Source organism: Triticum urartu, chromosome 4A (assembly GCF_056163025.1).
Source record: "Triticum urartu cultivar PI428250 chromosome 4A, HENAU_Tu73, whole genome shotgun sequence".
Classification (NCBI taxonomy): domain Eukaryota; kingdom Viridiplantae; phylum Streptophyta; class Magnoliopsida; order Poales; family Poaceae; genus Triticum; species Triticum urartu.
In genome coordinates, this window is record NC_141876.1 from 598,583,142 (window position 1) to 598,594,740 (window position 11,599).

General features: G+C 40.5%; 1 protein-coding gene across 2 annotated transcripts; it reads left to right on the plus strand.

Annotated features, from left to right (window-relative positions):
- Positions 1–4,287: 4,287 nt before the first annotated feature.
- Positions 4,288–11,313, plus strand: LOC125553119 (putative ion channel CASTOR). 2 transcript variants are annotated; one of them, XM_048716901.2, is made up of 12 exons: positions 4,288–4,741; positions 4,824–4,895; positions 4,977–5,594; positions 6,104–6,286; positions 6,459–6,518; positions 6,589–6,792; positions 7,267–7,515; positions 8,160–8,258; positions 9,339–9,533; positions 9,649–9,741; positions 9,948–10,214; positions 10,558–11,313. In XM_048716901.2, exons 1-12 carry the CDS (start codon positions 4,334–4,336, stop codon positions 10,774–10,776), a joined length of 2,667 nt encoding a protein of 888 aa, XP_048572858.1. In that variant the 5' UTR covers positions 4,288–4,333; the 3' UTR covers positions 10,777–11,313. The 2 variants fall into 2 exon arrangements, with proteins under 2 accessions (XP_048572858.1, XP_048572857.1); XM_048716900.2 differs by lacking the exon at positions 8,160–8,258 and adding an exon at positions 8,311–8,409.
- Positions 11,314–11,599: the final 286 nt, after the last annotated feature.

The window sequence follows — 11,599 nt, forward strand, 5'->3', positions numbered from 1 at the left end:
AATTGCCTTGGCAAAGGAATCCAGATTTCACAAGAGAACCAAGCACATCAAGAGACGCTTCAATTCCATCCGGGATCTAGTCCAGGTGGGAGACATAGAGATTTGCAAGATACATACGGATCTGAATGTTGCAGACCCGTTGACTAAGCCTCTTCCACGAGCAAAACATGATCAGCACCAAAGCTCCATGGGTGTTAGAACCATTACTGTGTAATCTAGATTATTGACTCTAGTGCAAGTGGGAGACTGAAGGAAATATGCCCTAGAGGCAATAATAAAGTTATTATTTTATTTCCTTATATCATGATAAATGTTTATTATTCATGCTAGAATTGTATTAACCGGAAACATAATACATGTGTGAATACATAGACAAACAGAGTGTCACTAGTATGCCTCTACTTGACTGGCTCGTTAATCAAAGATGGTTATGTTTCCTAACCATGAACAAAGAGTTGTTATTTGATTAACGGGATCACATCATTAGGTGAATGATCTGATTGACATGACCCATTCCATTAGCTTAGCACCCGATCGTTTAGTATGTTGCTATTGCTTTCATCATGACTTATACATGTTCCTATGACTATGAGATTATGCAACTCCCGTTTGCTGGAGGAACACTTTGTGTGCTACCAAACGTCACAACGTAAATGGGTGATTATAAAGGTGCTCTACAGGTGTCTCCAAAGGTACATGTTGGGTTGGCGTATTTCGAGATTAGGATTTGTCACTCCGATTGTCGGAGAGGTATCTCTGGGCCCTCTCGGTAATACACATCACATAAGCCTTGCAAGCATTGCAACTAATGAGTTAGTTGTGAGATGATGTATTACGGAACGAGTAAAGAGACTTGCCGGTAACGAGATTGAACTAGGTATGGGATACCGACGATCGAATCTCGGGCAAGTAACATACCGATGACAAAGGGAACAACGTATGTTGTTATGCGGTCTGACGATAAAGATCTTTGTAGAATATGTAGGAGCCAATATGAGCATCCAGGTTCCGCTATTGGTTATTGACCGGAGACGTGTCTCGGTCATGTCTACATTGTTCTCGAACCCGTAGGGTCCGCACGCTTAAGGTTTCGATGACAGTTATATTATGAGTTTATGAGTTTTGATGTACCGAAGTTAGTTCGGAGTCCCGGATGTGATCACGGACATGACGAGGAGTCTCGAAATGATCGAGACATAAAGATTGATATATTGGACGGCTATATTCGGACACTGGAAGTGTTCCGGGTGATTTCGGAGAAAACCGGAGAGCCGGAGGGTTACCGGAACCCCCCCCGGGAGAAGTAATGGGCCATATGGGCCTTAGTGGAGAGAGAGAGGGGCAGCCAGAGGTGGGCTGCGCGCCTCCTCCCCCCTGGTCCGAATTGGACTAGGAGAGGGGGGCGGCGCCCCCCTTTCCCTCTCCCTCCCTACTTCTTTCCCCCTCCTAGTAGGAGTCCTACTCCTACTAGGAGGAGGACTCCTCCTTGGCGCGCCTATAGGGCCGGCCGGCCTCCTTCCCTTGCTCCTTTATATACGGGGGCAGGGGGCACCCCTAGACACACAAGTTGATCCAGGTGATCATATTCTTAGCCGTGTGCGGTGCCCCCTTCCACCATAGTCCTCGATAATATTGTAGCGGTGCTTAGACGAAGCCCTGCGACGGTAGTGCATCAAGATCGTCCCCACGCCGTCGTGCTGACGGAACTCTTCCCCGACACTTTGCTGGATCGGAGCCCTGGGATCGTCATCGAGCTGAACGTGTGCTAGAACTCGGAGGTGCCGTAGTTTCAGTGCTTGATCGGTCGGGCCGTGGAGACGTACGACTACATCAACCAAACGCTTCCCTTGTCGATCTACAAGGGTACGTAGATCACACTCTCCCCTCTCGTTGCTATGCATCACCATGATCTTGCGTGTGCGTAGGAAATTTTTTGAAATTACTACGAAACCCAACAAGTACACTATAATAAGAAAACTTATCCAGTCAAAGTAACTTGTCTAGAGAGGAAATCATAGGGGGTGGCTAGAGATCACGGTCAGGATATTTTTTTCTTGTGTGCTAAATAAGTCTAAGGTGAGCATTGATTGATATTGGCAAAGTTGGGGGTACTGGTTTCAAGGACTATCGGGTAGGGATTGATTCAACTCAGTCTACCACTACAAAGTTAAGATTTAAGATATCAAATTGTAGATCATACTAGTTCTTGGACATATGTTTCTCTGCAAGCCATGCATGTCATGTGGAATAAACACATGTTTTTTATATTATGAACTAACATGCATATTCGAAAAAGCAATGCACAAACATGCTTTGTTTTAAAGGTTAAGTCAGAACGACAAACTTTATGTTTAAATCTGAACTCATTTGTAATACTTTTGTGTGAAGATGTTGGAACCATGTGCCACCGGGAAGGAACACATACTGATCTAATGATTTACTTGATAAACTTTACCTAGTTGGTGATTATTATAAACAATATCACCTCAATGCAAGCCGCTAATTATTGATCCCACCGAAACATGTTAGACATTTGATAGAAAAAATCACTAACGGAATGGTCAACAATTCGATAGAAGTCCTTATAAACACAATATGCACTCTAGAATTTACTATATTTGCTTAGACCTAATCATGTGCTGCTATCAAGATATTTGTTAGATTGTATGCTTTTTAGGTCTCTACCAATATTTTTATAAATATTATCCCCCCCCCCCTACACACACACACTATAGTTCATGAAAAGTAGCATACATTATTCATTGAAGCATGCATTTTGTCCTACTTCATTTTTCACATTAAAACATGATTTGTTATAAAGATGCAAACCTTCTAAAAAATAAAGTGCTAACCTAAGTTTTCTTAAAACATATGGCAACATCACATAATATTACAATTTAATGGCATACATTGGAACCATATAAGTAAAGACACTATAGTCCACATTAATAATATTTTTATGTGATTAATTATACTCCTAAGTAATCAAAGTTGATATGCGTTTTGATATAAGTAAATAATGACAAAGTATAAAAGTTTGATATAAATAGTATTTATTTTAACTAGACTCGACCTAAAATTTGTTTAGAAATAATAAAAAAAGGTTTTTAGTCCGTTAATTTTAAAATACACAATCTTGAATCTTTATATGCAATTTAATATTGACAACAAAAAGAAGTATTATGTAGAGCGTTGATGCACCCATGACTTGTTATATACATGTAGCACAATTGACACTTTATTAAGGATAAATGAGCATTAAGCCTCAATCATTTTGTTATATTTTTCATTTTTTTATATTTTATTTTGATGATTTTCATAAGCTGAATCATCTTTATGAACCGGAGGCAATCTTTCGACATTGGAAGTTATAAAGTTTTTAATGATTGAAATTATTATGATATCTCCTTGGACCAAAACACATTTTACATAAATATTGTCTCGAGCAATTTTTGGATAAAGATCAATAAGGCATGTGAAAAAATATAACAACAGTCATGCGATGTTTTTATTATCTTCTCTATGCAATGTCGTTTCTTTTCTCTTTCTCCTCACAATTGAAACTAAAATACCCTATTTTTCTCAATCATATGCAAATTCGAGGTAAAAATTATTAGTTTTGTCATTGAAGTGTTAATGATTTACTAGACTATTTTTTGTGCAGTCTGAATTTTGAACCCAAAAATGAACTTAGAACTAAAATACCAAGTTTGTCTAGAATCGTATGTTAAATTTAGTTGAAATATGGCCACATTGGCGAGTGAAGTTATTCCAGTTTTACTGGAATTGTTTCATAGATCCGAGTTACAACCCACAAATTAAAACTAAAACTAAAAAATATATGTTTCTCAGAAACAACATGCCAAATTTAGCTAAAGTTCTAGCAATTTCATCATTGAATTATTTTTTGATTTATTTGAATAATTTCAATTTTCTATAGAACCCAATTTTTGCAAGTTTTATAGCTAGGAGTGGAGAGATGAAAAGATGTGCCAGATAATATAAGGTTTTCAAGATGGTCACGTTATCTAAATAAATATAAATGTAATGTTTAAACAAGTTTTAAAAAATGTAAAGTTTAAACACACCATAGACACCGTGTCCAGCTGATTGAAAATTTAGAAAAACCAAAACAAAATTCTAAATTTTAACCTCTGGGCCTGCAAGTCAACGACAAGGGAGGAATTATTCCACCCAACCGAACATGCGGCAACCCAACAAACCCCAACGAACCCAACGACATCCCTTTCCATCTCATCAAAAAACGAAAATAAATAAATAAATAACGACATCCCTTGCCTCGCCCCCACTCCTCAGCGCCGGGATACCGAGAATGCCCCTGGACCCCGACCACTCGCCGTCGCCGCCGCCGCAGCCGCCGCACCGCGACTGGTTCTTCCCGCCGGCGCCGCCCTTCCTCCCCTCCTCCTCCAGGTCCCTCGCCCCCAGGGCCCCCTTCCCCTCCACCTCCCGCTCCTACAAGCCCTACTCGCCCGCCGACCGCCGCCCGCTCCCGCCCCCCCGCTCCCGCTCCCCACACCCCTCGCCGGAGCAGCAGTCGCCGCAGCCCCCCTCCGCGCCGCGCCTCCGGGGCTGGGACCCCCGCTACGCGGGCGTCCGCCGCGGCGATGCGCCCGCAGCTGCTGCCGCGCCGCCGGCTGCCCCGCCGGCGGTGCCCGAGAGGAAGTCGCCCCCGGCGTCGGCGCTCACCCTTCGGTGGTCCGGGATGCTCTCCGCGGCGGTGAGTCACGGTGAACTCCGGGGGTTTGACTTTTGTTGACTGCCTACAGTTGTCTGATCATTCTGCTCTGCTTCCATTCCAGGCCATTCTCCTCTGCTTCGCCTCCCTCCTCCACAGGAACTTCTCGCTGCACGACCAGGTCCACCATTTGCGGGTAAAATCCTAACCCATTTCACCCTGCGCACATTATGCAAGAGGGCGGCAGCCTTACCGCCGCTCGTTTCGATTCTACCAGGGACAGCTTGGTGCGGCCACCGCGAAGTTGCAGTCATGTATCGTCGTCATGGACTCGTCGCTGGACATGAGCAGCGTGTTTTCGTACGAGAGCAACGACGAGTTTGTGCCCAGCAGAAGCCTGAAGAATTTCTCCCTGCTGCTCTCGCTGTCCGCGCTGTATGCGCCGATAGTTATTCTCAAGTACATCGACATTCTGTCCAAGCTGAGGAGATCACGACACTCTGAAGATGTCGCCTTCAACAAGCGGTTGGCGTACAGAGTAGATATATTTTTGTCGCTTCATCCATACGCTAAACCCTTGGTTCTTCTTGTCGGTACAATGTTGCTTATCGGTCTTGGTGGACTCGCTCTTTATGGGGTTACTGATGATAGCTTATCGGATTGCCTCTGGTTATCGTGGACCTTTGTGGCTGATGCGGGAAACCATGCAAATGCCGTTGGCGTTGGACCTAAGTTGGTTTCAGTTTCAATCAGTATTGGTGGGATGTTGGTTTTTGCCATGATGCTTGGTCTTGTGACTGATTCAATCTCAGAGAAGTTTGATTCTTTGAGGAAAGGAAGGAGCGAGGTCATAGAGCAGAGTCACACCCTGATCCTTGGGTGGAGTGACAAGTTGGTAATCTTGGAATCAAACCTTTGCTGATTTCTTTCGTGCAGCATTTTCTGTTATTTTTCTTATTATTCAAATATGAGTGTCATATCAATAGCGAATAGCTGAACATGATTGTTAGAGCGCTTCTTATTGCATAAGTACACTCTTTTAACTACTTCCTGGAGCTTCAAGTGTAGAGGCATGTTACAGAAAGATGATCAGATCTCCAGTTTACAGTGTGAATGTTACATGAAGTGTGGTCTTTTTTATTTTTATTTTCTTGCATCTGATTTGTTGTCATTTTGGTGAGGGGTGAAACGCTTAAAATAGCCAGTTACGGAGACAGATGGGACCTTTAAAATCAAGAGTGTAATGCAGATGTAATATTTCCTCTCACATTGTGTTTTCTGTTGTCAGTTCCTATTAGCAGTATGGTAGGTACTAGATACTGATACTTAGTTGTATTATGCATATGGATTTATAGCTGTTTCTTGCGTTTCTCCAGACTAACCTATTTCCCGTTACGTCAATAGGGATCTTTACTGAACCAAATTTGTATTGCTAACGAAAGTTTGGGAGGAGGGACTATCGTAGTGATGGCCGAGAGAGACAAAGAGGAAATGGAAGCAGATATTGCTAAAATGGAGTTTGACTTGAAAGGAACGGCTGTAATATGCAGAAGTGGAAGCCCTTTGATTCTGGCTGACTTGAAAAAGGTAAGAAATATGGTTACTGATTCAGAGACATACTTTGATTTTCCTCTGTTTGCTACATCTGTTAATGTTAATGCCACTGTGGTATCTTTAGATAGGTCGATTACTGTGATGTTATTAATTTATTCTGTCTCTGTTCTCCTATTTTTGGACTAAATCTACCATAATGCTCAAGGTCTCAGTTTCTAAGGCGCGTGCAATTGTGGTTTTAGCTGAAGAAGGAAATGCTGACCAGGTTTGTTCTGCTGATCAAATTGCACCGTTTAATATGAAATCCGTGCTTACATTAGTTGTCCCTTCTCCAGAGTGATGCCCGAGCACTGCGAATAGTCTTGAGTTTAACTGGAGTTAAAGAAGGACTAAGAGGTCACATTGTCGTTGAGCTTAGTGATCTTGACAATGAAGTGCTAGTCAAACTTGTTGGTGGAGACCTTGTGGAAACTGTTGTTGCACATGATGTAATAGGTCGGTTGATGATACAATGCGCGCGTCAGCCGGGCCTTGCTCAGGTTTTTCCTATCCAGCAGTTCTGAATATATCTCGCTCCTTAAAAAGGAACTCCTCTTGAGCATTCTGATTGATTCATTCTATTTATTATTGCATTGTGGAATTGCATGTAGGAGACCTTTCTAGTACAAAGTCTGTTTTCTTCAGAAACTTTATTGCACTAAGCTTATGATCTTCGCTTGATTTTAGATGTACATAAGCTAGTTGTTCTGTTTAATTCCACTATGCTGTTCCTCCGCACTGCCAATTACTGGCTCACTTCCACACTGCATTTTTTAGCTTGCGGCTGCAGATTTTATGAAACTAAAGTAGGAGCTTGTCCTACATTTGCAACCTGCACACACTGACAGGTTTACCTACATCATGCTGGTTATAATTCCCTTTCTGGTTGAGTATTTTATAGACTTCAGTAACTATATTTAGTCTTTCTAATTTCTGAATGTACCTTCAAAGACTAATTGAGTATACATTCACAGATATGGGAAGATATCCTTGGCTTCGAGAACTGCGAGTTCTACATTAAAAGATGGCCTCAGTTGGTCGGAATGCAATTTGAAGATGTGCTGATTAGTTTTCCTGATGCTGTTCCATGTGGAATAAAGATGGCATCTTACGGGGGGAAGATTATTTTAAATCCTGATGATTGTTATGTCTTGCAAGAGGGCGATGAGGTGATAGTAATTGCAGAGGATGATGATACATATACCCCAGCACCGTTACCCAAGGTAAACTATTTATCTTTATAACCAAGTGCATCAACTGAATTTTGCCCATACAGAGCTAGCTTCAAATGTTCCTTTTGGGCTTACGCTTATCAGTAGCTGTAATAGTCCATGGTGTGGTCAGTGCCATCTAACGTCATAGTGTGCCTACTGTATTGAACCTTTTATGTTAATCTTGAAAATTGGATTTTGTCTGAATGTGGGCCATCGAATGCCATATTGTGCCTACTTTATTGAACCTAATGGATTAATCTAAAAAATCGGATTTTGTTTGAATGTGGGCCATTAACTTGTGTCATAGAATGTCCTCCAATATTTCAAATAAATTATTCCTATGCACCTTCTGGAAATATTTCCCTCAGAGAAGTTCTTCTATCAGGATACATGAAATTAAACACAGCTTGATTGCTTTTGCATTAAGATTTGAGAAGTATCCTTTCCCCCTTGTGTTCAGTGAGCACCAAACATCAACTGCATGATACCATTTTATGCTTTACAGATGTCATCTATGGGGCTTGTCTTCACTTTCTTAAACTATAAAAACTACTTATGTTAGCTTCCTAAGAAAGCGTAGTATTGACACTGCACATATATATAGAACATCCTGTAATGAAGTTTACAAAAGCAAAGTCAATTTTATTATTCAGGTTAAAGAAGCTGTTTACATAGACATTGTTCGCCATGAAAGAAACTCCCAGAAGATTCTTCTTTGTGGAATGCGACGGGATATAGATGATATGATTGTGGTAAGCCCTTTCTTCAAGCCCCTAATTACCTTTTTTCTGTAAACTTGTGCAGGTTAGGAGAGGCTACCCGCCTAAAGATTTTGTTGGTCCAAAGTCTCCTGAAAGAATATTATTTTGTGGTTGGCGACGTGATATGGAGGATATGATAATGGTAAATTGATTATGGATACAAACTGGCATTCTCACCCTCTTCTGGAATATTCATGTGGATGTAATGCAGTCATTTGGAGCATTTCAAGGCAAAATTTGACCGTCCTGAACATCTTGAAACTATTAAAAATATATTAGTTTTTCCTGCTTTATACCTTCCTTATGTCTAATGGTGCTCCTTAAATATGTTGTCTTGCCGTACTTTTGAATCCAATGTTTCTTACATCATACTGTCTTCTCTAACTTTTGATGCACATGGCTAACTCTAGTTGGGAAATTCTCGCATCTTCTGCATGACTCCTATATGCGATGCACTCTAATTTGGCATATATGCAGATATGGGCCACCATAACATAGGCATAAATTCTTACTTATGGTGTGCTTGGAGTCTCACATTAGTTGTCCATTTAGGCTTGACTTCTACTTTTATGCGGTATGACTACATTGATGCATGTGCGACAACAAACTCGTGCATTTAGCAAACAGCTCATAATTTTCAAGTGTTGGTTGAACAAAATTGTACACAAAGAAGATAAAATCTGCTAAATTTATAACTTTGTCATAATAATAATATGAACATGCTGTACTGACTGTAGCTCAAAGTTGTAAGTACTGTAAGAATTGCTTATATGGCTGTAATCGATCCGACCTGTTTTTCTCCCCTTTTTGTTTGCTGGGTCTTGGCCTGTCTTAGGCTTGTAGCCTTGTACCATAAACCCTTCTTTCTATTAATGCATTGAGACACGAACTTCTGCATTTTCTCAAAAAAGAATAATAATAATTGTTTATACATCAACATATCATGCCATAATTAAACAATATACAGATATGCAACACCAGGCCTTTTGTTTGTCTCAATTGCACGCACGGTGCATTTACTTGGTGCACAGCAAGTCAACAGCATATTGTAACTTGGTTTTAGATATTCAGGTACTGGATGCTTTCCTAGCTCCAGGGTCAGAGTTGTGGATGTTCAATGATGTCGCTGAGATAGATAGAGAAAGAAAGCTAATTGAAGGAGGTCTGGACTTTAGTCGTCTTGAAAATATTACATTGGTTCATCGAGAAGGAAATGCTGTTATTCGCCGTCACTTGGAGAGCCTCCCTTTAGAGTCGTTTGATTCTGTAAGTTCTGCAAAAATAAGAATGTTTTCCTGGATAAAAGGAAGTATTGAGCTTCCTATGAGTTTGATTTCTTGTTTTTTCCATTTGACTGAGTTTCCTATGATTTCAATTGTAGATATTGATTTTGGCAGATGAATCTGTAGAAGATTCAGCAATCCAAGCTGATTCGAGGTCTCTTGCAACGTTACTGTTGATCAGAGATATTCAGGTTCTTCTAGAAATGCAAAATCATCTGGACTTTTCTTTTGACTTAAGTCATTATCACTGCAGATTATGTCGTTTTCTAATAGTGATTATCTTGGTTATGTGCTATTTTTGTTTTTGGTTATCTATTTATCTTTCCTGATGCTATAAACCTATACTATGATTCTGTACACATACTTATTATTATTCTTGCACTTGTAACTACTGCAGGCAAAACGGCTTCCATACAAGGAAGCGATTGGTTCAGATGGTTTCCGAAGAAGCTTATCAGAAGGTTCTTGGATGGGAGAGATGCAACAAGCATCTGATAAATCTGTTATAATCAGTGAGATATTGGATCCTAGGACTAAAAATTTGTTATACATGTCAAAAATAAGTGACTATGTTCTTTCAAATGAACTCGTGAGCATGGCATTGGCAATGGTCGCAGAAGATCGCCAAATAAATTATGTGTTGGAGGAGCTCTTTGCTGAACAGGTATGATTCTTGTATTATTCTCAGTTTTTTTTCCTCAATGAACGTCAAGCTTTTACCATCATCATATAACATGTTTCTTGTCAACATATATGTTAACTGATACATACATATACCTGTCTTTGTAGAGTCTTGAAGTTTTGAACCTGATGTTACTATATAGAGTACTAGGTTAACTTTACCTATAGATCATTACCTCCAGAAAAGGGAATTTTGTAAGAATACTTGACAAGTTTGCCACTGTACACATACATGTTCTCCCCAGGTTAAAGATGTCGACAGTAAGCACTCTTGTCAGGTTTAGGTATCAGTATCGCTAATACCTTGCATTTGTACTCTTCTGCAGGGGAATGAACTGCAAATACGACAATCTGACCTGTACCTTCGAGAAGACGAGGAGCTAAACTTCTTCGAGGTCATGCTACGAGCTAGGCAGAGGAAAGAGGTTGTCATCGGGTACCGTCTCGAGGACGCCGAGCGTGCCATAATCAATCCACCAGACAAAGTTTCAAGGAGAAGGTGGTCACCCAAGGATGTTTTTGTCGCTATAGCCGAGAAAGAATGAAATATCATCAGACAAAATATTACAATTAAAATACACGCCTCGCTGATAACTCGGATGAAACCAACAGTAACAGCGGATGGCTGTTGCATGGCGTGCCGCCACATCCGAAAGATGAACAAGGGCTGAGTGTGGAGGTAGCAAAGCAGGAAGTATATACTGGGGCAAATCTAGAGTCTAGATGCACCAAGCCACCTTTGCGTATAGATTCAGTTTATAGTATATTCCTGTGTGAGAAACTTTGGGAGCATCATTTCCAGAGTCCTAGGTAAAGGCCACATAGAGATGAACATTCATGTGGCATGTGGGATCTGGAGTTTTTAGGGGCTGTAGTTTAATTTGTTGTACTCTGGGTATAGACTTCAGTGTTCGTTAAACGGACCAATTGTATACCAAGTGTACATTTGAGAAAAAAAAACATGTTCTATTGTCACAAATTAACAACTCCCATGTCCTTGTTCATGCATGCATGAATAGAGGAAGCTGCCGTTACACAATGAAAAGGACAGAAAGTCTGAAAAGATAAGCTTGTATCCGTCATAGCAAGAGTTCAGTGCATTATTATTTTGCTAAGTTTTTTTTATCTTTTACCTCTTTCCACCTATTTTTTTATTGTATTTTGCATCATAAAAAGTGGGGCAAAATAACTAAAAGGCATACCCCAAAGGACAGATCATCAACTATATACGGGAAAAACAAATATTAAATAGATTACAATAATGAACTTATGGATTTTTTGCCTCATTTTTGCGTTCTTTTTGTTTGCTTGTTTATGGCAACATGACTCAAAATATATGATTTTGACAACCCATGTGTTTGCCTAGTT